Source organism: Protobothrops mucrosquamatus, unplaced genomic scaffold (genome assembly GCF_001527695.2).
Source record: "Protobothrops mucrosquamatus isolate PMUCROS unplaced genomic scaffold, P.Mucros_1.0 scaffold5891, whole genome shotgun sequence".
Taxonomy (NCBI): domain Eukaryota; kingdom Metazoa; phylum Chordata; class Lepidosauria; order Squamata; family Viperidae; genus Protobothrops; species Protobothrops mucrosquamatus.
Window position 1 is genome coordinate 9,474 of NW_015391733.1, and position 26,627 is coordinate 36,100.

Here is a 26,627-nt window from a genome sequence, read left to right on the forward strand (position 1 = left end):
GGGGGGGGGGGAAAGAATAGCGGTGGTGGGGGGTCTTTTTGGTCTGGACAGGGGCTGGAGTGGCTGTGAGGATGGAGGGCAAGATGGGCCCAGGGTTGCAATTTCAGACAAAATTCATCGCTAGGCCACTGACCCCATTTGGGGGGGAGGGAACGCCAAAGCCCCCCACCCCTTGGGGGGTGTTGAAAGGCTGAGGATGCTCAGCTGTTATGGGGGGGAGACGCACAACGGGGCTGTGGTGACACAGCTGGCAACGCCGCACAACACTCAAGTGTTTCTCAACCTTTTCGAGGCGTGGACTTCCAACTCCCAGAATTCCCCCAGCCAGAACGGCTGGCTGGGGGGATTCTGGGAATTCTGGGACCAAGGTTGAAAAAACACCGCTGTGCTCGTCAAGTTATCGCCATTCGGGCTTTCAGCAGAGATGCACCCTCACTGCTCGCCTGCCGGGGGTCCCGTAAGCATCCATGCGCCCCTACAAGACTCTACAAGATTGACGGTACAGTGAAAATGAAGGGGCTTTTTTGGGGGGGTGGGGGTAGGGAAGGAAATGGGGACTGCTGGAGGAGACCCCCCCTCCCAAAAAAAAAATCTGGATACCTTTGATTCCTGAATGCAGAGAGAGAGAGAGGAACCAGGATAGAAGTCCAGAAGGGAAAAAAATGCCCCCCTTAATAAAAACAAAACAGCAACGCTTCCGATCAGTGTTGAGTTTTCATCCATCGACATAAATTAAGCTGAAATTGATCTTGCAAAGCTTTTCCAGCCCTCTTGGTTTGGATTGTGAGAAAAGGGGAGCCCCCTCCCCAAGGCTGCAGATATTGGGTGCCTGGGACTAGCCGAATCTGGGGCGGGGGGCAACTGGATGAACAGAGAGGAAGGCTGACGCTTCCCTTCCCAAAAGAGAGACCCCCCCTCCGGTCTCCAATGAGCTGCAAGCTACACGTTTTGCTTCCAGAAGAGACCCCGATGGCTTTTAAGAAATGGAGGTGAATTGTTTGGGGGGGACCTGCCCTCCTGCCTCCGCCCCCCCCCCCAAATACAGACCCACCATTTCTCATTCTTGGGTAAAATACACCCCCGGATGGTGCAATTTTTAAATTCGCCGCCGGCAGGGAAGAAAGAGGCCGCTGAGAATATAAAAATAAAAACCAAAATTTTTTTTGATAGGGAGAGATTCCGACACGGGAAGGGGCTCCCTCTTTTGGCATGGGGGGGGAGGAGAGAAAAAACTGGGAGCTGGCTGGATCCATCTCCCAAGGTCCCAATTAATGCCTACCTTCTTTGAGGAAAAAAATCAGAAAAAAAAACCAATTTTTTAGTTCTTAAGCAAGCCCGGAAAAGTCCCCAGCACAACCACCGATCGGAGAGGAATTTCTGGATCGGAGAAGAATTATCCTGAATTATATCTCTGCTCCGAGGAGGGGGCAATGCTGGATTTTTTGACCCACTCAAGAGCAACAAGGATGATGGATCGTGATGTGGTGGGGGGCCTCATTTAAAGCCCTCCAATCTTGGTAGTCAGCTGGGCTGGTGGTGGCCACAGAAGGGTCTCTAGGACAACTCGTTGTGGTCAACTTGCTACGGGACCATTCTGTGCGGGATAACTCAACGCGATAAAATGTTACCCGCCACCGTTTCTCGGACATTGTTTTTATTTCTATTTTTCTCGATGTAATGTCCAAGAAACGGTGGCGGATAACATTTATCGCCCTGAGTTATCCCGCGTGGAATTGTGAGTTGGCGAGAGCAAATTGTCCCGTTAAAACGGTCACGGCGAGTTGTCCCATTCCAGCCACAGAGAAGCCCCTTAATCACAATTAAGGGGTGTAGGCATCTAGCTGGGCTTGGGAGGGGGAAAAAAGGGGTACTTCCTCCAAAATTAACTCTACACCAACCCCCAAAAGCCCACCTGGCCAAAGTGAGCTACAACGATCTGCACACAACATTCAAGTTAAGACTCGGAGACCTTTATGAGAAAGGGGGACCGGACTGCCCCCCAAACCCTCCCACCGATGGGCACCCTCTTGAGCTGGGAAGTCGATGGTGCATTTCAAGTGCCCTGCTTAAACCTATCATAAGTCCCAAGAGGAGAGGAGCTGAGCACCCCATTTCCCAGAGAGTTTTGGGGTGCAATCCCCCGGATGCTCCTCTAATCTCTTTGCGGACCTCCAGTTTTTGGTCCCGAACCGGTCTGGAGATCTACGGAGTCCACAGGAAGAGAATCAAAAAGACCGTGACGGATTTTTCTGGCAGGAGTTTCTTAGCCTTCTAAGAAATAAATGATTTAAAAACAAAAATAAATGGGAAAAACAGAGCTGACAACACTCCTGGCCTGCCCAAGTTTGTTTTAAAATAATAATAATAATAATAATCCAGACACGGTTCTTGTTCGGGTGGCGGTGAAGAGGAAGGAATATTTCAGTGCATTAACAATACATTCCGCGCCACCGGAAAGTGTTACACGACAGCCGTGGTGTGGAAAACCCTGATTTCCAGAAAAAGAGGGAAAAGAGAAGGGAAGGACCAACACACCACGCACACCCGTCCACGAAGGACAGGCTCTTCGGAGAAGAACCGACGTACGAGACAGGTGAATGCGACAAGTCGGTCCGAAGGCAAAAAAAGGAAATTAAAAACAAAAACAAAACAAAACAGCAACACACACAACTCGCATGCGTTTTGGCACCAGCTGGCAAAATAACCCCCCTCCCCTACTTTTCAAATATTTGTGGTTTTTTTTATTATAATAACAAACAAACAAAGAAAGCAGTGGGTAACCATCAAACCGTTCGGCCTAATTCCGAAGAGGAGTGCAAATGGGGAGGGGGGGAAGAAAAAAAATGAGTTTTCCAGTTTACAGAAGAGATGTCAGCCTCTTGAAGTAGGGGGGGGCAGGACAAAGATCCCCCCCCACCCCTTCGTTTATAAGAAGTCCTATTATGTACAGGGACACAAAGACGCAAAACACGCACAAATTTTTCCCCCCCTCCTTTTTTGGTGACACGAAGCTGGGAGAAGAGGAACAGGACCACGCGGGGTGGCCCCCTACTCTTAATTCATTTCTGGAGTCTGATCGAAGTGCTTGATGGAGGGGGGAGGAAGGGAAAGGCAAGGAGACACCCCCTCCCCACGAGCCCCCCACCCCACCCCCAGAGCTTTGCACAGTGGAGAGAAAAGGAAACAGAGATAGCCGGTAAGTTTGGAGAAGGCCCACTGTTTTTATTCAAGTAACCGGAGAATCGGACCCTTTTTTTCCCCCAACGCCTGCCTTAAAAGAACACCCGTTCCGGAAAATAAATTATATATACGTATATATATATATTGAAAAAAACAAACCCACAAAATTTTAAATCTCCTCTTTTTTTGCAGCTAAAAAGGGGCTGTTTTCAGCAAGGGGAGTTAAGAGGGGCGCGCTTGCAAGCCCGCGCACGGGCGCGCGATGCGTTCCCTGCCCTTAACGCGGCGGGCAAAGCTACCGGTTGCCCGCTGTGTTGTAGAGGCCACGGGTGGGTGGGTAGGCGGGCACACTTGGGGAAAGAGGCTTCCCTGCCAGCTGCAGAGGTGGGCAGATGTTTTTAAGGGAAGGGGGAGCACCGAGGCTGGGGGGGGGCTTTCTGGGGGAGGAGGGAGAAGATCAGAGACAGCGGCCCTCTCCGTAGGACACCCCCTACTCAAATGCATCAGGATGGCCCTTTGGGGGGGGAGGGTCCACAGGAGGTGGCATGGTGGAAATCAGTGGCATTGCGGGCGCGACGTTGTCCTGATGTGCGTGCGCTACAATATTGTGGCTTCTCCTGGACGTCTTCGGAGATGAGCAGAGAGGAAAATAAACTGTTTGGATCCAGGGGTTCAAACCCCGAGGAGGACGAGGTGGGACTTAAAGGGTTCCTGCCAGCCCCCCACCCCTAATTAGCAGAGCGGGGGGCTTTGCACCCCCCCAAACCCTACTCTCTGGCAACGGCAGGACCGTAATGGTGGGAAAATAAAAACTACGGCCTCTTTTTCCCCCCCCCCTTCGTTTTTGCAAAAGAAAGGGTGTTCTTTTAAGACGAAGCTGGGGAAAAAAAATTAAGAGGTAAAAAATCTTTTCATAGGTAGGAAAAAAAACCAAAACATCCAATGAAAAACAAAACGAAATAAAACACAACACGACAAAACAGCACGGGACGCTCCTGCAGTCCCTCGCACGGATGGGGAGTCATTTTTTTTTTTTCTTAAACCTTGAATTTTAGCCGCCTCGGAAATGTACATGCAAAAAAAAAACAAAAAAAAAGGAGGAACCGTACAAATAAAAGAACATATAATATATATATATATATAAAAAAACCAACCTAACTAATAAAGTGCATGTTTCGTTATATATTACATCTGCGCCAATTTGAAGAACACACACAACCGAGGGATTGTGAAAAGTTGGGAGGAGGGGAGGAGGAAAGGGGAGGGGGGAAGAGGAGGGAGGGGAAACCGAGGCAGAGATCACATCGTATTGTAGACGGGGTTGGTGGTTCGTTTCCGCTCGGACTTTTTTAATTTCCTGGGCAATCGAGTTCTGGTGGGGGGGATTCGAGCGAGCCCGGTTGGGTGGGCCGGGCTGTGGCCCCAAGTCCACGTTCCTTCGGGGGCCCCGCAGGCCGGGGGGAAGTCTTGGGCGAATTGAGCCAGGGGTCTTTCCACCGGCCGACTCAGGGCCAGGCTTTCCCACAGCTTGACCGGTTCCACCAAATGCCTCGTGGGCTCGGGAGACAGGAGGGCCAGGGAGGAGATGACCGGATCCGGCATGGGGACCCGGAACGATTCTGGCGAGACCGGTCTGGCGCCGGTGGACAGGCAGCAGCCACGGGGCAAGTCGTCCTTCAGCGAGCCCAGACAGTCCAGTTTGGCCAAAGAGGCCGAGCGCTTCATTTGGGACGGCGCGGTCAGCCCGGCTTGCCGCAGGCGGCATTCCAGTTCTTTCGCCAGCTGCTTGACCAGGCCTGTCCCCTGGCCGTCGTCTTTGGCGCAAGCGTCGCAGCTAGAACGGCGAGGGAGAGAGCAGCAGAGAGGTGGGGCTGCGCGGACGTCCGGAGGGATTTTTCTCGGATCGGGGATCCAGCGTGTCCAGGGCAAGAAACCCCTTCCCCTCTCCTCCAGGGAGAAGTGGCCATTTCCAGCATAGCCCCCTGAGGGAGCCGGCTCAGGTTCGGTGCTTGTGCTGTCCTGAGTGACCCCCTCCAGGCCGAGATGGGGCTGGCCGCATGAAGAAGGTGGAGGGGAGCACCTCGCTCGGTTGGCAGGAGAGCAGGGGGCTGCCAAGTTGGACGGTGCCATTTCCCCCACCTCCTTGTCCGTCTCCTTCGGGTTCCCCCAAGAGAAGGGGGCTTTGTTGAAGGGGCCGCTCTCCTGTTCTGGAGTCCCGGACGAATCCGGGCTGCATCTAGGTGTCTCTGAGCTGAAAGTGGCGTTGCAGTTTTCATCCAGGGTTTTCTCTGGGGTCCGAGCGGTGCCCCCCTTCTCGGCCCCCTCTGTGCCAGGCAAAGCAGGTGTGTATTCGATGATCTCGATTCTCTTGGGGAGGGGGCTGAGCAGAGGAGGACCCTCGTCACCCTCCATCCAAAGCACCATCCGGTGCTCGTGAGCTACGCCCGATATCTCCGCAGGGACTTCCGGTGGAGGAGACACTTCCGACGGCGGTTCGGAGACGGTCGCCGTCTCGCAGCTGCTGCCTGTCCTCAAGACCTCGTTACTCTTCGGGAGCTGGGCCGGCTCATGTGGCGGATCCTCGTTCTTGCCCTTGGCGCTCGGATCGGAGGCGGGGGACTCGTTCCTGGAATTCTTCCGGACGGGGAACAGGGCGATGGGGGGAGCGTGCTGCAAATCTTGCTGCTCCTGCCGTAGACGCTCTTCGAACTCTAGAGTGGCCCGTCGGACGGAACCAGGGCACCATTTGGGCCCGGGGAGGACTCGGGCATCTGCGGGGTCTTCAGCCAAGCCCCTTCCTTCCATGTCTGGCTTAGAGGCGAGCATTGGGGGCAACGAAGACCCGTCTGGATCCGGTTTCAAAGGCTCCCGAGCAGCTTCTTTCGGGACAGGTCCGGCCGTGTCCCCTGCCTCCTCGGCCTTCCCGTGCTTGCTGTCCTCGGCTGGCGTCTCATGGAGGGGGGTCCTCTTGGGCGTTGGGAGGGGATTGTTGGTGGTCTCTGCCTTGGCTGGTCCCTGTGACCCTCCCTGATGGATTGACTCGATCTCAGTGACGATCCCTTTGACCGAGATGACAGGGGAATGGGACCGGGTCAGGCCCACGGGAGGCTCAGGTTCCGAGAGCTGAAAAAAAAGGAAGAAAGAAAGCAGAAAAAAGAATCTTAATTTGGTGACAATCCAAAGAAGGCTTCAACATCAAATCAGGCCACATTACATACAGGCTGTTCTCGACTTACAATGGTTCATTTAGCGACCAAAGTTACAACGGCACTGAAAAAAGTGACTTATGACCGTTTTTCACACACGACTGTTTCTCACACTTACGACCGTTTTTCACACTTACGACCGTTGCACCATCCCCATGGAAACATGATCAAAATTCAGATGCTTGGAAACTGGTTCACATTTACGACCGTCGCCATGTCCCGGGGTCAGTTTGCTCTCCTTTTGCGACCTTCCGACAAGCAAAGCCAACAGGGGAAAGGCAGATTTCACTTAATGACTTAATGGGACTAACTTCCCAACTGCCTAGCAACGGTGGCAAGAAAAGGTGATACAATGGGGCCAAACTCACAATGTCTCACTTGGTAGAAATTTGGGGCCCGACTGTGGTCGTAACTGGAGGAGTGTCTGTAATTCTGAATTTCGACTTTTCAAAGCTACAGTGGACTTTCTACCTACGATCAGCGTGCAAAGTCAGGATGGGGCCGACCTTTTCTTTTTTTTTGCGACGGCTGTTAAGCGAATCCCTTCGGTTGTTAAGTGAATCTGTAGTCATTAAGCAGACACTGCAGTTTTGTCCAGAACTAGAAGTAAGTGCCAGTTTGGGGCAAACCATAGTAAAATGTAGCCCCATCGCTGCGTTACCCTGTAAATGTTGAGCACCTGAATTGCAGTCATGGGACCACGGGGGGGGGGGGGGGAAGGGAGATTAACGTCAAATCTGGATCATCACAACTTTAAACCGTCGCTAAGTGAGCAGTCGTAAGTCGAGGACAACCTGTAATCCGATCAACAATGGCAAGGTACAATCATTATGACCAAGATTCTCTTCATTCCTGGGTTGCAAATGTGGCGGAGGTCTTCAACTGGCAAGGAGGGAGGGAGGGGGCTCACACACACACACACACACACACACACACACACACACACACACACACACACACACGGATGGAGCAAGTCTGCCGTTTGGCTCTGGGGCTACTCCTTGACCAGCAGATGGCGCCAGCAGCCAAGGGAACTAGAGCAGCTGCCTGGCCCTCCCTGGAAAAGAGAGCTTGGGTGCCACCATGACCCCTCCACCCCCTCCTCCCCAAATCCTGGGGGTGGTGATGGTGGTCGGGAAAGGCACCCACCGAGCTGTTATTCTGGGGGCCCGTTGCGATTTGGGAAGATGCCAAGCAGCAGGAGGAAGAGGGGAAGCTGGTGCTGGTGCCCCCTGGCATAAAAGGGGAAGGGGTGGTACTTCAGTCAGGGTTAATTCCCATTCTCTCTCTCTCTCTCCATCCTTTCTCCATCCATCCATCCATCCATCCATCCTTTCATCTGTCTGTCTGTCTGTCTGTCTGTCGGTCGGTCCGTCCGTCCGTCCGTCCGTCCGTCCGTCCGTCCATCCATCCATCCATCCATCCCCCCTCTCTCTATCAATCATATCTGTCTCCATCAATCCATCCATTCCCCCCCTCTCTGTCTCTCTCTATCATATATATCATCTGTCATCTATCTATCTATCTATCTATCTATCTATCTATCTATCTATCTATCTATCTATCTATCTATCTATCTATCTATCTATCATCTATTAGTCTCTCTCTCTCTCTCTCTCTATCTATCTATATCTGTTTCTCTCTATCATATCTATCTATCTATCTATCTATCTATCTATCTATCTATCTATCTATCTATCTATCTATCTATCATCTATTAGTCTCTCTCTCTCTCTCTATCTATGTCTGTTTCTCTCTATCATATCTATCTATCTATCTATCTATCTATCTATCTATCTATCTATCTATCTATCTATCTATCTATCTATCTCTATATCCATCCATCCATCCTCTATCAATATCTGTCTCCATCAATCCATCTTCCCCCCCCTCTCTGTCGTCTGTCTCTATCATATATATCATCTGTCATCTATCTATCTATCTATCTATCTATCTATCTATCTATCTATCTATCTATCTATCTATCTATCTATCTATCTATCTATCCCTCCCTCCCTCCCTCCCTCCCTCCCTCCCTCTCTCTCTCTCTCTCTCTCTCTCTCCATCCATCAGTCCATCTACTCACCCACCCACCTATCTATTTATCTAATTTTTGAACCACCCGTTTTCCTATGATAGGGACTCTGGGTGGTTGGTGTACAACAAAAACAATAAAATATCAAAACATACATAAATATAAAACATAAAGGTTAAAGTTTTAAAACGAGGCAAGGATGATTAAACACTGGTAAACACTGCCTGCTCTGCTGGGCTCCCCTTGCAACGTGGAAGAGCCCTGGTTTTATACCTTTCTGGAAGGGCAGGAGAAGGAGGGTCCACCTCACCTCCAGGGGAGGATATCCCACTTTAAAAGAGGGGTCCCCAAACTTGGCAACTTTAGGACTTGTGGACTCCCAGAATTCCCCAGCCAGCTTTAAGACTTGTGGACTACAACTCCCAGAATTCCCTAGCCAGCTTTAAGACTTGTGGACTACAACTCCCAGAATTCCCCAGTCAACTTTAGGACTTGTGGACTTCAGCGCCCAGAATTCTCCAGCCAACATGCTTTAAGATGGGTGGACTTTCACTCCCAGGATTCCCTAGCCATCATCATCATGGCTGGCTGGGGACTTCTGGGAGCGGAAGTCCACGAGTCTTAAAAGAGGCCAGGTTTGGAGAGCCCTGCTTTAGAAAGTCCTAGGAGTGATGGGGATCACCCAGACGTCCTCCCCTCTGCCTGGGATACCTTCAGCTGCTCCTCCTCCAGAGAAGACGCCTCCGAGACCTGCGGGGAGCTGCCCGCCGAGGCGCTTCGCCGGGCCTGCTCGGCAGGATCGCAAGGCAGCAGCTCCAAGCCAGAGACCCGGGGATTCCCGTTTCGCCCGTTGCCCAGATCTTCCGCTCTGGACGAGGCCCGCGGCCTCTTCTCCTGCGACAGCTCCACAAACTTCTCCAAGGCGCTGAAGAAGTCAATCCGATCCGTGCCAAAGTCTCCGGCTGTGGCATCCTCCTCCTCCTCCTCCTCCTCCTCTTCTTCTTCTTCCTCCTCCTCCTCCTCTTCCTCCTCCTCGTCCGGCTGAGAAAGGTTGCCGGGCGGGCTGGGCGTGTCTCGCAAGCAGGACTCCAACTCCTCCATGGGCACCAGGTGGACGTTCCCGTCTCCCGGCTTGAGGGCGTCGTTCTCTAACTCATCCACCGCCAAGTCCGGAAACCCACCGGCCGATGTCAAGGCACCCCCTTGCTCCAGTAAGGCCTCGGAGGGATTGCAGTTGTCTAGGGGCGACTCGGCGTCGCCCGGACAGCATCCGGTAGGGCACCCATTGAGGTTGTTCAAATTCAGCTGGTCCTCTATCTGCTCGGCGTCGATGTCTCGGGGCGCAATTTCCAGCTGGATCACCCTCTCCTTGCCCGGAAGATTCGCCAAAGGGCCGGAGCCCAAATGGCACAGCAAGGGTCCGTGCGGGCTGGCACTGATCCCCACAGGCACCGCCACGAGGCTGCTGGAAGACCTGTTCTCGGAGATCTGGTCGGCCGAGGTGGTAATTTCTTTTTTGCTGACCTCCATCCCCGAATTGCCGATGGGCTCGTGGTGGTCTGAGATGTCGCTCTCGGAGTGTGAGCGCCACAGCTTGTTGTGGCGTTGCTTGCTGCGGAGTGAGAGAGAGAGAGAGAAAATGAAGGGAGGTTTTTTTTAATTTTATTTTATTTAGTACAGATTGGACGAGACCTGGCTCAAAAATAGTAACCTTGGAGTCCGACTGGATGATCACTTCAAGGTGAGCCAGCTGTGTGCAGCAGCGGCAGCCAAAAAAGCTAATACAATCCCGGGTTGCAGAAACAGAGGCACAGAATCAAGATCATGCGAAGTATTGCCGTGTTTCCCCCAAAGTAAGGCCTACACCAGGGATCTTCAAACTGGGCCCTTTTGTGACTTGTGGACTTCAACTCCCAGAATTCCTCAGCCAGGATGCTTTAAGACAGGGGTCTTCAAACGTGGCCCTTTGATGACTTGTGGACTTCAACTCCCAGAATTCCTCAGCCAGGATGCTTTAAGACAGGGGTCTTCAAACTGGGCCCTTTTGTGACTTGTGGACTTCAACTCCCAGAATTCCTCAGCCAGGAATTCTGGGAGTTGAAGTCCACAAGTCATCAAAGGGCCATGTTTGAAGACCCCTGGCCTATACCAACATTAAGCCCTAGCTTGATTTTGGGGAGTGGGCCTAATATAAGCCCTATCCCAAAAATAAGCCCTAGTTTTGGGGTGGGGCACACCCCTAAAAATCAAGCTAGGCCGGGGGTATGTGGAGCTGCCCCATGCGCCCAGCACCCGCTTACCTGGCAGCCAGGCCTCTCCTCACCGGCCCACTTCTTCTTCTGAGGCCTTTTCTGCAGCCAGGCCTGAATTTCTCACTCACAGGCTTTTCCGGAAGGCCTTTGTAGCCAAGAACCGAGCTATGGGTTCAATCCGTAGCTCGGTTCTGCAAGACTCAGCAGCCGAACAACGAGCTATGGATTGAATCCATAGCTCGATTCTCGGCTGCTTAGGCCTTCCGGAAAGGCCTGACTGCAAAATGCAGGCCCGAATGCAGCTGCAGAACTTCGGCCCCAGAAGAAGTGGACCAGCTGGGTGGGGCTGTTGGTGCCGGAGGTGAGGCAAGGCCTACCCCGAAAATAAGACCTGGTGCTTCTTTTGGAGGCAAAAAAAAATAATAAATAAAAATAAAATAAGACCCGGTCTTATTTTCAGGGAAACATAGCAGTACCGCTTTATAAAACCCTAGGGCAGGGGTAGGCAACCTTGGCTCTTTTATGACTCGTGGACTTCAACTCCCAGAATTCCTGAGCCAGCATGGCTCAGCTTGGAACCCTCTCCCTTTCCCCTCAGCATGGCTGGCTCAGGAATTCTGGGAGTTGAAGTCTGCGAGTCATAAAAGAGCCAAGGTTGCCTACCCCTGCCCTAGGGAGACCACATCTGGAATACTGCAGCCAATTTTGGTCACCATACTACAAAAAAGATGTTGAGAGTTTGGAAAAAGTGCAGAGAAGAGCAACTAAGATGGTCCAAGGCCTGGAGACTAAAACATACGAAGAACGGCTGCAGGACTTGGGTTTGGCTAGTCTAAAGAAAACAAGGAACAAGGGAGACATGATAGCCGTACTCCAGTATTTGAGGGGCTGCCACAGAGAAGAGGGGGTCACATTATTCTCCAAAGCACCAGAGGGCAGGAGAAGAAACAACGGTTGGAAATTGAACAAAGAGAGAAGCAACCTGGAATTAAGGAGAAACTTCCCGACAGGGAGGACAATTAACCAGTGGAACAGCTTGCCACCAGAAATTGTGGACGCTCCATCAGTGGAGGCTTTTAAGAAGAGACTGGACAGTCCCCTGTCTGAGATGGTATAGGTTCTCCTGCTTGAGTGGGTGGCTGGACTAGAAGACCTCCAAGGTCCCTTCCAGATCTATTCTCTTCTAGTGCCATTTGTTTAGGGACCGTCTGAAGTTACAACAGCACTCAAAAAAGGACCATTATTCATACTTAACGACCCTTGCAACACCCCCCCATGGTCAAGTGATTCAAATTCGGATGCTGGGCGACAGGCTCGTATTTATGACCGCCGCAGTGTCATGTGATCACCTTTTATCGATGAGCAAAGTCAGTGGGAAAATCAGATTTATTTAACAATTGTTAAATTGCCAACACTTGGAAACCGGTTCTGGACTTTGTGCTTGAGGTGGGGGAAAAAAAGATGGAGCTTTGATTTTGGGTTTGGCCGATTAGATAAGCTCGCTGTGACAAAAACGGCTCGTTTATATTATTATTTCCCTCCCTTGTTTTCCTATTTTTTTCTTTTCTATTTTCTGTTATATTTGGACCAGCTAACAAAATTCTGAGTGAGAATCGTGTTGCTAACTTAACAACTGCAGGGATTCGTTTAACAACTGTGACGAGAAAGGCCGCAAAACGGGGCGCTTCCAAACCGTTTCGGTTAGCGGCAGAAATCTGGGGCTCGGTTGTCGTCATAAGTCGAGGGCTACTTGCGCGTCGCTGAGTGAGACGCGGAGGGAGAAGAAACGCAAGGAGTGCTCGACTTGCGCTGAATTTATGGTGCTAAATGAGAAGCTGGTTAAGGGAGTTTTTGCCCCATTTTACGACTTTCCCTGCCCCGTTTATTAAGCGAATCGGAGCAATTGTTAAGTTCGTCACCCGGTCGTTAAGCGAATCCAGCTTCCCCCGTTGAGTTTGCTTGTGGGAAGACCGCCAAAAGGGGATCACGTGACCCCCCCTCAGCACACCGCAAACCGTCGTAAACCTGAGCCTGTGGCCGAGGGTCCGAATTTGGATGCTGCAACAGTCGTTAAGTGGGACACACACATTTTTTCCATGCCGTTGTGACTTAGAACGGTCACTAAATGAACTGTGTTGTTAAGTGGAGGATGACCTGGACATCCCTGAGCGAGAGAAGCAGAGGGGAAAAAAGAAAACATTATGCAAGATTTTTGGAGCCTTGAGCAAGGAGAGGTGAAGGAGAAAAACAGTGCCGGACACAATCCGGTCAGGATCAACATCCAAAGCCTCAAAAGATCAGGTTGCTAGGGGCGTCGGAGACCCGGAGGGTGTTTTGTGTGTTTAGTGGACACTCCGTCCCGGTCACACGCTCTGCTGCTGGTCAGCTGCTGGTCCCGCTGGGCCATCTGTTCCCAGGAACACAGGGACATCTTTCCAGAAAGAGGCAAAAAACAGGCCAGGTGATCCTGCGGCCACCAGCTGTGACCAAGGGGAAGGGCCGGTCAAGTCAGTCGGGCCCAGTGGCACCTCGCTCTGTTTCTCCCCCACCCGACACACACACATATGGCTGGGCTGGCAAGGCTGCTGGGGGTGCAGAGGCTTTGGGAGATGTTGGCTCCATGGCCCCTTCCAGCTCCTATTCTATTTCTATTCTATTTTCTATTCTATTCTCTATTCTCTATTCTCTATTCTCTTCTATTCCATTCCATTCTATTCTATTCTACTCTACTCCACTCTATTCTATCCTATTTGCTATTCTATTCTATTCTTTTTGCTATTCTATTCTATTCTTCTTCATTCTATTCTATACTATTTCTTTATTCTATTCTATTCTATTCATTATTCTATTCTATTCTATTCTATTCTATTCCATTCATTATTCTATTCTATACTATTTCCTTATTCTGTTCTATTCTATTCTATTCATTATTCTATTCTATTCTACTTTTTGCTATTCTATTCTATTCTATTCTATTCTATTCTATTCCATTCCATTCTATTCATTATTCTATTCTATACTATTTCCTTATTCTATTCTATTCTATTCTATTCTATTCTATTCTATTCTATTCTATTCTATTCCATTCCATTCCATTCCATTCCATTCCATTCATTATTCTATTCTATTCTATTCTTTTTTGCTTTTATTCTATTCTATTCTATTCATTATTCTATTCTATACTATTTCCTTATTCTATTCATTATTCTATTCTATTCTTTTTTTATTCTATTCTATTCATGATTCTATTTTATTCTATTCTATTCTATTCTACTCTACTCTATTCTGTATTTCCATTCTGTTCTATCCTTTCCTATTCTCTATTCTATTCTATCCTATTCTCTATTCTATCCTATTCTATTCTGTATCTCTATTCTATATTCTGTATCTCTATTCTGTTCTATTCTCTTCTCTCTTCTCTTGTATTCCATTCCATTCTTTATTCTATTTTCTATTATTTTCTACTCTACTCTACTCTATTCATTTAAAATTTCATTTTAAAACCAATTTCATTTTAAATTGTATTTTATTTCTATTTTATCCCAAATTATATTTTAACTAACTCCATTCTAAACTGTTTTTACTGCATTTTAGTATAGCGTGTGTTTGGGACTCTGCACTTCGATATGGCCCATGGGCTAATCAATAAAGATTCTTATTCAAATTCCTTCCCTTCAGTCCCGTTTCTGGCCAGTTGTTGCTTCAAATCACACTTTTGAAACCCCCCGACATTCGAACCCGAGGCATCTGGCAGGCACATGGCTGCGGGGAGTCCCTCCACCGAAAACACAAAACAGGTTGCCCAAGATGGTGGTTTCTTGTTACAAAAACAAGCCTGAGGCTTTCGCATGAGAAATAACAGGCGGATAAGGGAAGGGACCTTGGAGATCTTTTGATCACGTGACCTGGGGACGCTGCAACTGTCCGTCATAAATACGAGTCAGTGGCTTAAGAGTCTGAATTTTGATCACGTGAGCACGGGGACGCTGCAACTGTCCGTCAGAAATACGAGTCAGTGGCCAAAGCGTCTGAATTTTGATCACGTGACTCGGGACGCTGCAACTGTCCGTCAGAAATACAAGTGAGTGGCTAGAGTCTGAATTTTGATCATGTGACCGCGGGGACGCTGCAACTGTCCGTCATAAATACAAGTCAGTGGCCGAAGCGTCTGAATTTTGATCACGTGACCTGGGACACTGCAACTGTCCATCATAAATACGAGTCAGTGGCCAAATTTTGATCACGTGACCATGGGGACGCTGCAACTGTCCGTCAGAAATACGAGTCAGTGGCTAAAGAGTCTGAATTTTGATCATGTGACCACGGGGACGCTGCAACTGTCCGTCATAAATACGAGTCAGTGGCCGAAGAGTCTGAATTTTGATCATGTGACCACGGGGATGCTGCAACTGTCCGTCATAAATATGAGTCAGTGGCCGAAGCATCTGAAATATGATCACTTGACCCGGGACACTAACTGTCCGTCATAAATACGAGTCAGTGGCCAAAGCGTCTGAATTTTGATCACGTGACCCGGGGACGCTGCAACTGTCCGTCATAAATACGAGTCAGTGGCCGAAGCGTCTGAATTTTGATCACGTGACCTGGGGACACTGCAACTGTCCGTCATAAATATGAGTCAGTGGCCAAATTTTTGATCATGTGACCTGGGACACTGCAACTGTCCGTCACAAATACGAGTAAGTGGCCGAAGCGCCTGAATTTTGATCACGTGACCCGGGGACGCTGCAAGGGTGGCAAGTGTGAAAATTGGCCCCAAGTCCCTTTTTTGTGACTTTGGTCGCTAAACGAGGACACCTTGTGCAAGCCGAACAGGGGGTGGTGCCAAGCCCCCCTCTGGGTCATAGCCCGGACCCACCTGGCCAGGAGGATGCCCTGGTACTCCTCCAGCTGGCGCATGAAGCTGGGGTTGGGCTTGGTGACGCTACGGCGCTCCTTGACGTACTCGTAGGCCCGGTCGAGGTTCCAGCCGTACTCCTTCATAGCGTAGGCGATGACGGTGGACGCCGAGCGGCTGACGCCCATCTTGCAGTGGACCAGGCACTTGGAGCCGTGCTTCCTAGGAGGGGACCAGCAGGAGGACGGTTGCAGGAGGAGAGGGACCCCCAGCCCCAGAAGGCAGCCCCCTCCCCGGCCTTGCACCGCCTCAGGTTCACAAGCAGGGGAACTCGGGCTGCTGCCCTCTGTCCGTCCACCCACCCACCCACCTGCTGAACGGTCTGTCCATCTGCCTATCATCCATCCATCCCTCTCTCTCTCTCTCTTTCTCTCTCTCTTTCTGTCATCTATTTATCTTTTATCTATCAGCTATCTTTAATTTGTCCATCATTATCTATCAGCTCTCGGTCTGTCTAGCTAGACAGTATCAATTATCTATCTATATCTACAGTGTCTGTCTGTCTGTCTATCTATCTATCTAGTCTGTTTATCCATCTGTCTATCATCCATATCTCTTTCTCTATTTCTATTATCTCTATCTATCTATCTATCTATCTATCTATCTATCTATCTATCTATCTATCTATCTATCTATCTATCTATCTATCATCTATTAGTCTGTCTATCTATCTATCTATCTATCTATCTATCTATCTATATATCTATTATCTATTAGTCTGTCTGTCTGTCTGTCTGTCTGTCTGTCTGTCTGTCTGTCTGTCTGTCTGTCTGTCTGTCTGTCTGTCTGTCTATCTATCTATCTATCTATCTATCTATCTATCTATCTATCTATCTATCTATCTATCTATCTATCTATCTATCTATCTATCTATCTATCTATCTATCTATCTATCTATCTATCTATCTATCCATCCAGTATCTATTATCTATCTATATCTAGAGTTTCTGTCAATCTGTCTGTCTATCTATCTACAATATCTATCTATCCCAAAGATGCTTTTTCAGGAGGCATCAGTCAGTCAGTGTCAGTCAGTCAGTCAGTCTGTATCTATCTCTTTCTCTTTTTCTATTTCTATTCACCTACCTACCTACCTACCTACCGTATCTCTCTCTTTCATTTTTCTGTCTGTCTCTCTCAATCTATTTTGCCATTTTGACCACGTTCTAGGGGCACCCCTGCTTATTGCACATACAGGCTTCCATGGCAGAGCCGTGTCTCCCAAAAGCGGGGGATCAGCACCCCCAGCCTTGGAGCACTAACTGGGAAGGGCTTCTCTTAACCACCTTTAAGCTGACAAGGTTCTCAGAACAACTCCATTTCCCTAACCAGATGGAATATCCTCCTTCCGCTCTTAATCACGGTTAAATGCTGATTTGATCCAGCCATTTGCTGGGCTTAAAGTTCCCCAGAATCTTTAATAGGGGTGGGCAACTTACGCCCCCCTCGGCGACCTGTGGACTTCAACTCCCAGAATTCCCAAGTCAGCCGGCAGGGCTCAGGAATTCTGGGGGTTGCTCCCGCCCTGCTCTTGAATTATTCTACGCCGCAAAATAAACGAAAGCCACCGCAGGCGGCCAAACGAATCGCAGAGAAAAGCAAGCCAGAAAAAAGGGACTCACTTCGCTTTGGAGATGAATTTGTAGGTGTCGTTCCAGTAAGCCAGCAAATCCGTCGCCTCTTCGTCGTAAACTCGGATATTGTGGTATTCAAAAACTCCCGGGAAGAAATTGTCGATCTCACGAGTGACGTTCAGAATATACCGCACCCTGCGGGGAAATGGGACGAGGTTGTATTCTTTGTTGATATCCTGCCTTTTATTATCTTTACAAATAACGCAAGGGGGGGGATGACGACGAACCGTATCCAACGCACCTTCCGCCTCGTCTTTTCCCCACCACAAGAACCCTGTGAGGCGGGCCGGTCTGAGAGAGAGGGACTGGCTCAAAGTCCCCTTTCAAGGGTAAGAAGGGAGGATTAGAACTCAGAGCCTCCCGCTGTGTAGCCTGGCACCTTAATCCCTAGACCAAACTGGCTCTCTGCTCTCTCAAACTAATCCTTGATTTACAACAAAAGTTCGGATCAGAATTTCCGCCGCTAAGCAGGGCAGTTATTGAACGGATCAGGCCTGGTTTTTATGACCTCTTTTGGCCAAGGAAAAAGCAAATCCCTAGGAGACAGTGAGTTCTAGTCTCGTCACTCGTTCTAGTCTTTCTTTCTTTTTCTTTCTTTCTTTCTTTCTTTCTTTCTTTCTTTCTTTCTTTCTTTCTTTCTTTTTCTTTCTTTCCTTCCTTCCTTTTTCTTTCCTCCCTTCCTTCCTTTCTTCTTTCTTTCTTTCTTTCTCTCTCTCTCTGTCTCTCTCTTTCCTTCCTTCCTTATTTTTCTTTCTTTCTTCCTTTTTCTTCCCTTCCTTTCTTCCTTTCTTCTTTCTTTCTTTTTTCTTTCTTTCTCTGTCTCTCTCTCTTTCCTTCCTTCCTTCTTTATTTTTTTCTTTCTTTCTTTCTTTCTTTCTTTCTTTCTTTCTTTCTTTCTTTCTTTCTTTCTTTCTTTCTCTCTCTCTCTCTCTTTCTCTTCCTTCCTTCCTTCCCTCCCAAGCAATAGCACTTAGACTTATATACCGCTTCGCAGTGCTTTACAGCCCTCTCTAAGCAGTTTTACAGAGTCAGCCTATTTGCCCCCAACAATCTGGGTCCTCATTTTACCGACCTCATAAGGACGGAAGGCTGAGTCAACCTTGAGCCGGTCAGGATCAAACTTCCTGGCTGTGGGCAGAGTCAGCCTGCAATGCTTGCATTCTAAGTACTGCACCACCAGGGTTCTTGAGAATGACCTGTAGATTAATCTCCAGGAATACTGAAGGAAGTGTGTACGCATTACACACAGACACACAGACACACACACACAACCAGTGCCTTCTACACACACAGACACTCACATGAATGCATGCATGCCCAAACACACATACAAACGTCCTTCAGAGAGGTGGTAACAGCCAATAAAACCAACAATTTATTTAAATCACTGGATTAAACCAAATTAATGCAATTGAACCCAAACAACAAAACTTGTGTTTTGTGAGGACAATTTTCGTGGCCAACTCACCCTCTTGTCTGCAAGTCTTCCAGATTGGAGGCGTTCCACTCCGAACCCTGCACAAACAGGCGAGAAAGCAAAACACAACAGTCACACGTCAGCCAAGAGCGGAGCTGGTCATGCAAGTAATAATAGTAATAATAATAATAATAATTTTAAAAGCTATATATGAGAATATCAGGTACAAGAGATATTCAAAACCCCTGGCTAAGAATATTTGACTGTCGTTGTCTAGGACAGGGGCAGGCAACCTGGGCTCTTTTATGACTGGTGGACTTCAACTCCCAGAATTCCTGAGCCAGCATGGCTCAGCTTGGAAACCTCTCCCTTTCCCCTCAGCATGGCTGGCTCAGGAATTCTGGGAGTTGAAGTCCACGAGTCATGAAAGGGCCAAAGTTTCCCTCATGCTGGCTCAGGAATTCTGGGAGTTGAAGTCCACAAGTCATGAAGGGGCCAAAGTTTCCCTCATGCTGGCTCAGGAATTCTGGGAGTTAAGTCCACCAGTCATGAAGGGGGCCATAGTTCCCCCATGCTGGCTCAGGAATTCTGGGAGTTGAAGTCCACGAGTTATGAAGGGGCCAAAGTTTCCCTCAGGCTGGCTCAGGAATTCTGGGAGTTGAAGTCCACCAGTCATAAAAGAGCCAAGGCTGCCTACCCTCAATCTAAGCCAAGAGCGTCCAACTTTAGCCACTTTAAGGCTGGTGGACTTCAACTCCCAGAATTCCTTGCTGGCTGGGGAGTTCTGTCAGCATGGTTGGCTGGGGAATTCTGGGAGTTGAAGTCCACCGGTCTTAAAGTGGCCAAGGCTGGACACCCCAGATCTCCAAGCTGTACAATTGAATTGAATTGAATTGAATTTATTGTATACCGCCCTATCTCCCTTACGGGACTCAGGGCGGTGAACAGGCAATAATAAAAACCACGATAAATATACACAAGTTTCTGTTCTAAAATCAAATTAAATAACAGGCCTGCTCTAAAAGTACCCCATACAAAACCCCCACTAAAACATAATCAAACTACGCCAGGCCGGCCGCACGGAATAAATGGGCCTTCAGGGCTCGGCGAATGTCCCCACTGCATGCAGGATGATAATCCAGGAATTTACTCAGACTTTGGAAGGGTTTGACCGGAAGCGCACGGGAAGCGAGGAGTACATTGGTGTGAGATGGAAAACCCGAAGCCCTGGGCAAAGGGGACGGTTCGTTCCCGTGGCAGGAAAGCCTCACCAGAAAGACGTGGTCGAAGATCTGCGTGGGGCTGTCCATCTGGCCCAGGATGATGATCATCTCGTTATCTATGAATTCCTTAAATTCTCGCAGGTTGCACGCCATCTGCATTTCCAGTTCTGTGCGGATCTGGGGAGGGAGGGGGAGACAGAGAGACAGAGAGAGAGACAGAGAGAGAAAGAGAGACAGAGACACAGAGATAGAAAGAGACAGACAGACAGATAGAGGGAGGGAGGGACAGAGAGAGAAAGAGAGAGAGACGGAGAGAGACAAGAGAGAAAGAGAGAGACAGATAAAGAGAGACAGACAGAGAGAAAGAGACAGATAAAGAGAGAGACAGACAGACAGACAGACAGAGACAAGAGAGAAAGAGACAGATAAAGAGAGAGAAAGAGACAGATAAAGAGAGAGACAGAGACAGAGACAGAGAGACAGACAGACAGAGACAAGAGAGAAAGACACAGATAAAAAGAGAGAAAGAGACAGACAGACAGATAGAGGGAGGGAGAGACAGAGAGAGACAGACAGAGAGAGAAAGAAAGAGAGAGACAGGTAAAGAGAGACAGACAGAGAGAAAGAAAGAGACAGATAAAGAGAGACAGAGACAGACAGACAGACAGACAGAGACAAGAGAGAAAGACACAGATAAAGAGAGAGAAAGAGACAGACAGACAGAGGGAGGGAGGGACAGAGAGAAAGAGAGAGAGACAGAGAGAGACAAGAGAGAAAGAGAGAGACAGATAAAGAGAGACAGACAGAGAGAAAGAGACAGATAAAGAGAGAGACAGAGACAGACAGACAGACAGAGACAAGAGAGAAAGACACAGATAAAGAGAGAGAAAGAGACAGACAGACAGAGGGAGGGAGGGACAGAGAGAAAGAGAGAGAGACAGAGAGAGACAAGAGAGAAAGAGAGAGACAGATAAAGAGAGACAGACAGAGAGAAAGAGACAGATAAAGAGAGAGAAAGAGACAGACAGACAGAGGGAGGGAGGGAGAGACAGAGAGAGACAAGACAGAGAGAGAGAGAAAGACAGAGACAGACACAGACATACAGAGAGAGACAGACAGAGAAAGAGAGAGAGAGACAGACAGAGAGAGACAGAGACACACAGAGAGAAAGAGACAGACAGACAGAGACAGAGAGAAAGAGGGAGGGAGAGACAGACAGACAGAGAGAGAAAGAGAGAGAGAGAGAGGGAGGGAGGGAGGGAGGGAGGGAGGGAGGGAGGGAGAGAAAGAGAGAGAGAGAGAGAGAACAAGCATTTTTTAAAAATAAAATATTTCAAATAAAAGAATTTGAAATAAAATGCTATTTTAACACTTGATGGCTGGATATTGTCAAAGCTGACCCCAGCCAGACCATAGGAGGAGTGAAAGATTAGAAGTTGTGGAGAGACCCGGTCCAAGATCAATCAATCAGAATAGAGCCGGAAGGGACCTCGGAGGTCATCTAGTCCAACCCCCTGCTCAAGCAGGAGACCCTAGACCATTTCAACCTCTTCTTAAAAACCTCCAGTGTTGAAGCACCCACCACTTCTGGTGGCAAGCCGTTCCACTGGTGAATGGTCCTCCCTGTCAGGAAATTTCTCCTGAATTCCAGGTTGCTTCTCTCCTGGATCAGTTTCCATCTGTCACTGGGTGCTTGGGAGAATAGTTGGACCCCCTGTTCCCCAAAGGTCCCCTTCCCACCCCACTCACCTCCTTGGACGTGATGTTCTCCAGATCCTTCTGCATCATAATCTCTCTCAGTTTGGTCTTGATCAGACGCTCCGTCCGCTCGCGCTCCGTGGGGCTGAAACGAGGGAAGCTACAACGGTGAAAACCGGAAGGAAGATACGGGCGCGGGCAAGGAAGGGGTGCAGAATTTGACAGCACCCCTGAATGTGTTCCTTTCCTGTTCCCCCCTTCCCCTTTTCCCTGTGGTGCAACTGAGGTCCGGCATCTCTCCGTCCCCCTCACCCAGCTTCGTTTATTTATTAATTATTCCTCCTTTGGATGGTTTTTTTTTTTCATAAAACGGTTTCGTTTTTAGAATTTGTAAGCCGCCCAAAGTCCCTTAGTTGCACTGGGCAGCGCCATACAGCTAGTTCTCGACTTATAACCGTTCAAAATTAGGACAGCACCGACAAAAAGTGACTTGTGACCGCTTTCGGCCACTGCAGCATCCCCAAAATCCAGACGCTTAGCGACGGGCTCATCTTTATGACGGTTGCAGCGTTCCTGGGGTCACACGACACCCTTCTCACAAGGAAAGTCAGTGGGGATTCACTTAATGACCGTGTTGCTAACTGCAGCGATTCGCTTAACAATCCCGTGTGCCTCACAGCTGCAGCGACTGACTTTAACAATGGTGGCAAGGAAGGTGGTAGAATGGGGCAAAACCCACTCAACATCCCCTCTTGCTCAGCCAATTGTGGTCGTTAAGGTGAGGACTACGTCACCCGCTGTGTGCTTAAGAGCTCAAAACATTGTTAAAGAGACCACACACACACACAGCCACTTCACGGTCTGTTCCTGTTGCTCCCCTCTGGGAGGAGGTTTTGAAGTATTTATAGCAGGACCACCCATTCTGTGACAACTTTGTTCCCTACGCCGTCCATCTGGTAAACCGCGCCAGATTCGTTTTTCTCGCCAGGCACATGTATACATAGCCCGAACTAGACTGTGTGGTTTCTCTATGTCATATAATATATGTGGGTATAGGCATAATCTGTATTTACTTATTTATTTTTGTCATAGTTATGTAGCGTATATCGGAGGTGGCGACCCTTTGAGAGCTGAATGCAATGAAATTTCATTTTAATGTATGCCGATTAGTGCACATTCAGAGTTACAATAAAGTTATTATTCTATTCTATTCTATTCTATTCTATTCTATTCTATTCTATTCTATTTCCTATTCTATTCCAACTCTGTTATTCTATTTCTATTCTATTCTATTCTATTCTATTCTATTCTATTCTATTCTATTCTATTCTTTCCATATTCTATTCTATTCTATTCTATTCTATTCTATTCTGTTCTGTTCTGTTCTGTTCCCTTCCATTTCCTATTCTATTCTATTCTATTCTATTCTATTCTATTCTATTCTATTCTATTCTATTCTATTCTGTTCTGCTCTGCTCTGTTCCCTTCCATTTTCTATTCTATTCTATTCTATTCTATTCTATTCTATTCTATTCCATTCTTTCCATATTCTATTCTATTCTATTCTATTCTATTCTATTCTATTCTATTCTTTCCATATTCTTTCCATATTCTTTCCATATTCTATTCTATTCTATTCTATTCTATTCTATTCTATTCTATTCTATATTTTATTCCATATTCTATTCCATTCCATTCTACTATTCTATAATCCAGTGGTGGCGAACCTATGGCACGGGTGCCAGAGTCGGCACTCGGAGCCCTCTCTATGGGCACACGTGCCGTTGCCCCAGCTTTGCCTCCCTCCACGACCCCCTCCTCACCAGCAGCCCCCCTGGAGGAGAGTCAGCCCCGAGCGTGGCCCACGTGGAGCAGCGCAGCCAGGGACATGGCAGCCAGGCAGTGTAGACAAGACTCTACCCTCGCGCCCCATCATGCACAGTTGATGCTGCGGGGTGTGGGCAAAAAGCGTGGCCGCCATGGCGCTGCTGGCCTGCCTGGGCGATCTGCGGCGGGTCCTGGAGGCGGTGAGCGGCCCTGTGGGCAGGCAGGGCAAGGGATGGGGTGGGGGGTGGAATGGGGGCGGGCCAATTTTTGGGCACTCGGTCTCTAAAAGGTTCGCCATCACTGCTATAATCTATTTTATAATCTATTCTATAATCTATCCTATCCTATCGTAACTCTAATGACTAAGTAAATGAACATAAAATGGGTCATTCCTCCGTGTTTCTCCAGTGAGGCCACCCAGAGCTGAGTGGGTTCAAGGTCACAGGCTGGAAATTGAGGAAGCAGCTGGACAGCATCCCTGGAATAACCGAGGGATCAGCTTGGTGGCCCCCTGCCCCCTGCACCGATAAGGGCATCGGCGCGCTTTGTAGCGCCGTCCTGCCTCTGGCACCCCCTACCTTTCTTGGAGAGGTGACCCTTCCAGGCTTCCTTATATGGCACCGAGAACTGGCCCCTGCATTCCGGGCCGCCTCCGGCTTTATCACCGGCTATAAAAATAGCCAAGCCTCATCCGAGGGGATGAAGTCCCGGACGACTCCAAAGGCAGCCGGCCGATGCCATCAATGGCCTGAGCCCAGGAAGGGCCAGGCCAGCTCAGCCAAAGGGGGTGGGGGATGGGGGTGGATCCTTTGGGCTGGGGGCTTTCTGAAAGCCTCCAGTGGTTCCTTCGGCTCTACTTTACAAGTCAACTTGCAATTAGAGTTGGGAAGGCCTGGGGGAAAAAAACTGGGAAAATTGGGGGAAAAAAACCAGGGTTTTTTTCCCCATTTTCCCCCACCCCCCAAACGGCTTTAGAACAAAAGAAAAAAGAGAAAACCTGTTTTTTTTTCCTCGATTTTTCCAGGGTTTTAAAAAAAATTTTATCCAGGCCTTCCCATCTCTACTTGCAACCGTTCGTTTAGGGCAGTGATGGCGAACCTTTTAGAGACCGAGTACCCAAAAACTGGCCCCGCCCCCGCTCTGCCCCCACCCCGCCAGCCCACTCACCGCCTCCAGGGCCCACCGCAGATCGCCCAGCAGCACCATGGCGGCCGCACCCTCTATTCTGCTATGTTCCGTTCCCTTCCATTTCCTATTCTATTATATTCCTATTCTATTCTATTCTATTCTATTCTATTCTATTCTATTCTATTCTTTCCATATTCTATTCCATTTCCATTCTTTCCATATTCTATTCTATTCTATTCCATTCCATTCTTTCCATATTCTATTCTATTCTATTCCTTATTCTATTCTATTCTATTCTATTCTATTCTATTCTATTCTATTCTATTCTATTCTATTCCATTCTTTCCATATTCTATTCTATTCTATTCTATTCTATTCTATTCTATTCTATTCTATTCTATTCTATTCTATTCTATTCTATTCTATTCCATTCTTTCCATATTCTATTCTATTCCATTCCATTCCATATTCTATTCTATTCTATTATTCTATTCTATTATTCTAGTCTATATTTTATTCTATATTTTATTCTATATTTTATTCCATATTCTATTCCATTCCATTCTATAATCTATTCAATAATCTATTCTATAATCTATCCTATCCTATCATAAATCTAATGAATAAGTAAATGAACATAAAATGGGTCATTCCTCCGTGTGTCTCCAGCGAGGCCACCCATCAACTGTGCATGATGGGGCATGAGGGCAGAATCTTGTCTACGCTGCCTGGCTGCCATGTCCTTGGCTGCGCTGCTCCGCATGGGCCACGCTCGGGGGCGACTCTCCTCCAGGGGGGCTGCTGGGGAGGGGTTGCGGGGGGAGGCAAGGCTGGGGCAACGGCACGTGTGCCCACAGAGAGGGCTCCGAGTGCCGCCTCTGGCACCCCTGTCATAGGTTCGCTACCACTGGTTTAGGGACTCTCCAAAGTTCCTCCAGGGGCCTGGCAAAAGTTGATTCGTGGCCCCTTTTTCACACTTACAACCGTTGCAGCCTCTGCCCCCCGTGGGTCACCTGATCAAAATTCAGACGCTTGGCAACTGACTCGTATTTAAGACGGTCGCAGCGTCCTGGGGTCACGTGATTCCTCCTTTTGCGACCTTCGGACGGGGCAAAGCCAAATGGGGAAGCCAGAGTCATTTAACAGCCGTGTGACTCACTTAATGGCTGCAGTGATTCACTTAATGACGGTGGCGGGAAAGGTCGTAAAATGGGGCAAAACTCACTTAAGACAAATTCGTTTGTCCAATCACACTTGGCCAATAAAGAATTCTATTCTATTCTGTTCTATTCTATTCTATTCTATTCTATTCTATTCTATTCTATTCTTCATTCCTTCTATTCTATTCTTTTCATTCTTCTATTCTATTCTATTCTTTTTCATTCTATTTTGTTCTATTCTTTTCATTTTTCTATTCTATTCTATTCTTTTCATTCTTCTATTCTATTTTCATCCTATTCTTTTCATTCTTCTATTCTACTCTACTCTATTCTTTTCATTCTTCTATTTATTCTACTCTATTCTATTGTAGTTTTTCATTCTTCTATTCTATTCTATTTTCATTTTTCTATTCTATTCTTTTCATTCTTCTATTCTATTCTATTCTTTTTCATTCTATTTTGTTCTATTCTTTTCATTTTTCTATTCTATTCTATTCTTTTCATTCTTCTACTCTACTCTATTCTTTTCATTCTTCTATTTATTCTACTCTATTCTATTGTAGTCTTTTCATTCTTCTATTCTATTCTATTCTATTCTATTCTATTCTATTCTATTCTATTCTATTCTATTCTGTTCTGTTCTGTTCCCATAATTCAATTCAATTCAATTCAATTCAATTCTACTCTACTCTACTCTACTCTACTTACAACAGCCTCACTTAGAGTTGGGAATTTTGGCCTCCACTGTGCTCGTACATCAAGACTATCTGTAAAAATGGTTTCCCCCCCTCTTCCTTTGCTTGATCCTTGTGTCCTTGTGGGAGTCTAGCAGGGTGCACCAATCCACTTACACGTCCGTAAAGAGGACTGGGGAATCCGGGCGGTGGGACTGGACATCCTGCATGGCGTTCCACTCGTTGACCGAGGACTGGTCGGAATTGATGTGGCT

The 26,627-nt window shown here is 48.0% G+C and overlaps 1 protein-coding gene across 1 annotated transcript; it reads right to left on the reverse strand.

Moving 5' to 3' along the window:
• Window positions 1–4,479: 4,479 nt before the first annotated feature.
• Window positions 4,480–26,627, reverse strand: LOC107299995 (protein phosphatase Slingshot homolog 2-like). Its single transcript, XM_029286916.1, has 8 exons — window positions 26,530–26,627; window positions 21,615–21,708; window positions 19,914–20,042; window positions 18,694–18,740; window positions 17,214–17,360; window positions 15,553–15,753; window positions 9,133–10,033; window positions 4,480–6,288 (listed from the first exon to the last, which is right to left on the reverse strand). Exons 1-8 carry the CDS (start codon window positions 26,580–26,582, stop codon window positions 4,480–4,482), a joined length of 3,381 nt encoding a protein of 1,126 aa, XP_029142749.1. The 5' UTR covers window positions 26,583–26,627.